Source organism: Gekko japonicus, unplaced genomic scaffold (genome assembly GCF_001447785.1).
Source record: "Gekko japonicus isolate JY-2015 unplaced genomic scaffold, Gekko_japonicus_V1.1 scaffold513, whole genome shotgun sequence".
NCBI classification, from domain to species: Eukaryota; Metazoa; Chordata; class Lepidosauria; order Squamata; family Gekkonidae; genus Gekko; species Gekko japonicus.
Genome location: NW_015171519.1, coordinates 977,571 through 982,864, shown reverse-complemented (window position 1 = coordinate 982,864; position 5,294 = coordinate 977,571). Strand labels below are relative to the sequence as shown.

Sequence of the window (5,294 nt, the reverse complement as noted above, 5' to 3'; positions counted from 1 at the left end):
GACCTCCTGATGGCCCCTGGTATTTTTGGCCACCGTGCGACACAGTGTTGCACTGGATGGGCCATTGGCCTGATCCAACATTGGCTTCTCTTATGTTCATATCAGGAAGGGACAGGTGCGGGGAATGAAAACCACAGGGATGAAGGTTGGTTCTTTTCAGACCGTCACAATCCCCGACCATATACCTGGTGGAACATCTCTGTCTTATGGGCCTTGTGGAATTGTTTCAGGTCCCACAGAGCCTGGGTCTCACTAGACAGAGAGTTCCACCAGGCTGAGGCCAGGGCCGAAAAGACCCTGTCCCCGGTCAAGGATAGCCGAATGGTTTTCGGGCCAGGGTTGTCATTGGCTGAGCATAATGTTCCTTGGGGAACTTACTGTGAGAGGGGGTCCCGCAGATATACTGGTCCCGGACCATTTAGGGCTTTGAATGGAACACCAGAACCTTAAACACTGTGATCAGTTCCCCTGAAGAAAATGGCTGCTTTGGAGGGTGCATTCTGCGGCAGTATACCCTGCTGAGGTCCCACCCCAAACACCACCCTCTCGAGACTCCACCCCCAATATTCCTACTCATCCACTTTGTGACTCTCTCCTTGTTTTACCTTTACAGAATATCACTAACGAGCTCCGGCGCATCGAGCCCGAGAAAGCGCGCAAGGTCAAAGAGTGCGAAGCCTTCATTGAATCAGTCCCAGACACGGGCAGTGCCACGTTGGTCAAGAAACGGGCAGAGGAAACCAACAACAAGTACAACTACGTGGTCCAGCTGCTGAGCGCCGCTCAGGAAAAGTAAGGGTCCCAGCGTGGTTTCTTCGAGATGGGTTAGGATACGGACCCATTAGGAGAGAGACCTGCTTGCGGACGTGTGAATCCAGAAGTGGGTAGAGGTGGGAGGCTTCAGTCCCTGTTCTGGGCTGGAAGGAAAAACCCTGGCTTTAGCAGAAACTGCTGTGGAACGGCAGATGCAGTCCACTTATAGAATGCAAAACTGTGATTCGGTGATAAGGCTCATCCGTCTTCAGATAGGCTATTGAGTCTCTGTCTTCAGATGGCAGTCCTGAATGAAACTCAGCTCACACGCCCAAGTTAAGCAAAGGTCTTTGCTCCACAAGCAGCTCCTTCGTGCCTGTTCTTTACTTAACAGCACAGTGGCATCAAAGCTGTAGATTTATGCAGCACTAGTGACAGAGGATCACCCTCTCCAGCGCATTTCCAACTTCCTGCTCTCGGGATGCCTTAGAAGGCAATGCAGTAACACGAGTTGTGGGCCTCCGTAAGATCTCATCTGTTGCTGAACGTCTTTTGCTTCAATTCCTTAATCTCATGCAGGAAACATCAGATCAGATTAATCTACCCAAAGAGCAGCCAGGCTCTTCCCCAGACTTCTGCTGAGGTCTGGCCATTGGTACAGAGAGCTTTACTATCAGGGGACTCAAAGGGCCAATAAAGTATCTTAACAAAAAAACAACAGAGAGAAGCGAGACTCAAAAGCAGAAGGAAAACAAAGGTGCACTGTTTGCCAGAAAGCTTGCAAATCCTGGTTTGCCTTTCGGTTTCCCTCTTTCCCCACGGAAACCTGGCTGGGACGGTGGCCTGTTTTACTGGGCAAGGAACAAACCAGGAGAGCCACATTCATTTGACGCAGGAAACTATATTTAAGACTCTCCGCGGTTCAACAGTGAATTTCAACAACCCGTGGTTGCAGAACTTGTTATTACATACCTTCGCTAACCACACTGAATGGAGTTGGCCATATTTAGACTACCATGACAGGTGCAGTTTCGTGAAGTCACATGTGATGTCTGAACTGAGCCTTTGCCCCAGAGTGGAGGGACTTTGCTCGGAGCCTTCCGAGCATCTTCAGCTGCTTCCCCAGGTAGCTCTTTGGCTTGCATCGTGTGTGCTGAGTGCTGTCAAGTTGCTTCTGACTCAGAGTGACCCTATGAATAAATGACTTCCAAAACATCTTAGCCTTGCTCAGATCTTGCAAACTGAGGGCCTTTGTGGCTTCCTTGGTGGAGTCCATCCATCCCATGTGGGTCTTCTTCTTTCCTTGATGCCTTCCACGTCTCCTAGCAATGTTGTCCTTTCCACTGACTCTTGTCTCCCCATAACGTGACCAAAGTATGATAGCCCCAGTTTAGTTCTGTTAGCTTCTATGGAGAGTTCAGACTTGATTTTATCTAGAACTCACTCATTTGTCTTTTTAGTGAACCATGGTATCTGTAAAACACCCCTCGAACACACTCGCATTAACATCATCCAAATTTCTAACTTCGTTGGTGCCTCCCCCCCCCCTTCTGATGAGCGATTTGTTGATCCCGAGCTCGTGCCTGAGTGACAGATAAAGAGACAAGGGGATCTGAGGCTCTGTCAGCCACAAGTGCCTGGTGCTGTAGCTCAGTAAAGGGGTCATAACGAAGATGTACTCTGTAAAGTTCTCGAATACATGAAGTTGTGTTCTCTGAAGTTCTACACCAGGAAGAAGCATCCTCGGCTGGCCTGGAACATACACTGGCATTGGTTGCATGTTTAAAGGTGTTGCTTTGTATCCCGGTAGAGTCGACGTGGCCAATCGCCTTGAGAAGAGCCTCCAGCAGGGGAGAGACCTGCTTTCTGGCTATGAAAACAAGCTGGCCATCGAGAATACGATCCCTGAAGACATCCGAGCCCTGGACCGCAAAGAAGAGGAGCTGCGGGTGAGCGCTTGCTTTTTGTGTGGCTCGTTCGGAACGTGACAAGGTTTCTAGGTACCCCCGATTTAACAGGACAGTCAGAAAAACTTTACCATGTCCCCCAAAGGGGAAATAAGGAATCCTTGGCTGCAGTAGGGAATAGCTTCTGACTATTATGAGATAGCGCATACGAACGGTTCCCTGGACTACACCACATCCAGATGTGGCCAAAGGGGGTGGTGGGTCATATGATTCAACGTTCCCCCACATGGTTTTAAAAAAGAGGAGTGTTCATAAAAATAAAAACCTTCCATGTACAGAGGCAGCAATCAGGGGGAGGGCCTTGGCCTCTATGCCCAGGGCATTTGGTTGGCCGGCGTGTCTGAAAGGATGCTGGACTTGATGACCCACTCGTCTGATCCAGCAGGGCTCTTCTGATATTCTAAAAACTTAGCGAGTCAGAGGGAAAGGGATGTTGAGAGGAACACCACGTACCACGTCCAGTGCTCCCTCTAAGCTGCGGAGTCTGGTGAGCAAAAATCCTACTCGGTGAGCCACCGGCATTGAAGCGGCGAGCGAGCGATTGGGCTGCTGCAGAAATCAGTTTGCTCCGGAGCCCTCCTTCCTGAGCTGAGACAGAAATGGGTGAGCCGGAGACTAAAAAACTGAGCTAGCTTAGAGGGAACATTGACCACGTCATGAACTCATTGAACACACATGAAGCAGCCTTGTACCGAATCAGACCCTTGGTCTATCGAGGTCAGTATCGTCTACTCGGACTGGCAGCAGCTCTCCCGGTTCTCCCCTATGACCAGATCCTTTTAAACGGGAGACGGAGATTGAACCTGAGACCTTCTGCACACTAAGCAGATGCTCTGCCAACGAGCCACAGCCTCTCTCCTCCTACAGTAGTTCCGAACAGATATGAAGCTGCCATCGGCTGAGTCTCTCAAGGCTGGTCATCTCTACTTTGACTGGCAGGGGCTCTCCAGGGTCTCGGTCGGAGGCCTTTCATACCACCTGCTGCCAGATCCTTTCCACTGGAGGTGTCGGGGATCGAACCTGGGGCCTTCTGCAAGCAAAGCAGATGCCTTATCACTGAGCAGTGGCCCCTGCCCCAAATCAAGAGGGTTACATTCACAGCAAATGGACAAGCCCTCCTGGACGCACCCGGGTGCAAACACAATGAAGCCAGGAAGCTAATCGGTACTGTCCTCTCCCTCACCAGATCCTGGGTTCTGAGCTGCAGGCCCAGCGGCCTCTTCTGAATGAGGCAGAGCAAGATTTGCAGAGGGCCAAGAAATGCTCCAGCACCCTGGCCAGCCGGTTCCAGGAGCACTGCCCAGACATTGAGCGCCAGGAGGCTGAGATCCACAAGCTCTTGGTTCAGCAACCTCGGCAAGCAGATTGATCACAGGTGAGGGTTCGAGCTGGAGCCAAAAAATAAAAGGAACAGCAAACTGATGGGTAGTGATGGCAATGGAAGGCAGGGGAATTGAGGGCGGGGAAAACTGATTTGCAAAAGACACACCTCTACTTAATAGATCTCTGTGTGTATTTGGAAAAAGAAATGGCAAACAAAGGGGAAGCAATGGCAATGGATGGCAAGGGAACTGAGGGCGGGAAAAACCGATTCGTAAGAGATACAATTCTGTTTAAGGGGGTCTCTCTGTGCGTGAGCATTTGAAAAAAAGAATGGCAAACCAAAGGAAAACAATGGCAAAGGAAGGTGGGGAACTGAGGGTAGGGAAACTGATTTGTAAAAGATTCAGTGGGTCTCGGTTTATTTGAAAAAAGGGAATAGGAAACTAAGGGGAAGTGACGGCAATGAAAGGCAAGGGAATCGAAGGCAGGGAAAACTGATTTGTAAAAGATGCACTTCCATTGAATGGGTCTCTGTGCATGTGTATATACATATATTTGTAATATTTATACCGTGTCCCCCAAAAGAAGGCCCAATGCAATATACCAACTAAAAATAAAATTTTCTTTTTTTTAAAAAAGGCACATCATTACCAGGCACAAAAGCAGCTTCAAAACAATCCAGTTGTCATGACTACAGTTAATTGTTGGGAGCAATTTCCCTTCTTCAGCCTCCTCTCAAGGGAAGAGAAATTCCACCCTCCAGAGTATCTCAAGGGGTGTCTCTTGGGCAGGGTTTTTAAGGAAGCTGTGCAATATGGTTAGTCCTGCTGACAGAATCCGAGAGCTTGCACGAATTTTTCATGAAGTGGCTAAATCCCATGTTTCTAGACAGGGACTACCTAGCCATTTTAATTGTCATTCTTCCCAGGAACTCTGGGCAAGTATGTGGCTCCCCCCCTCCCCCAGCTTGTCTTCACAACCACACTGTGAGGTAGATTACACTGCAAGAGAGTGTTCTGAGGTCTTTCAGTGTGAGGGGGTTAAACCTGGCCCGCCCAGGTCCTCGCATAACACTAAATCCAACCCTCAGCCGAGCCAGAACCAGGGATCATTTCGTAGAAAGAGGTGGAGCTCATTAGCATACCTTATTTGCATATGCCACACCCCCTGGCATCACCGGAAGTGTATCAGAAGGCAACACCCACCGCTCAGGCTCCACTGGACTGTTTTGGATTGCTAGCTATTGGGGGG

At 49.6% G+C, this 5,294-nt stretch overlaps 1 protein-coding gene across 1 annotated transcript in view; it reads left to right on the top strand.

Annotated features, from left to right (window-relative positions):
* The window catches only part of PPL (periplakin), a gene marked incomplete at its 5' end in the record, with an annotated part of 41,070 nt that overhangs the window by 26,535 nt on the left and 9,241 nt on the right, over positions 1–5,294 (top strand). The window contains 4 exon segments of the mRNA XM_015419412.1: positions 589–792; positions 2,564–2,702; positions 3,907–4,061; positions 4,063–4,095. Of these exon segments, the coding sequence (XP_015274898.1) occupies positions 589–792; positions 2,564–2,702; positions 3,907–4,061; positions 4,063–4,095 (531 nt within the window).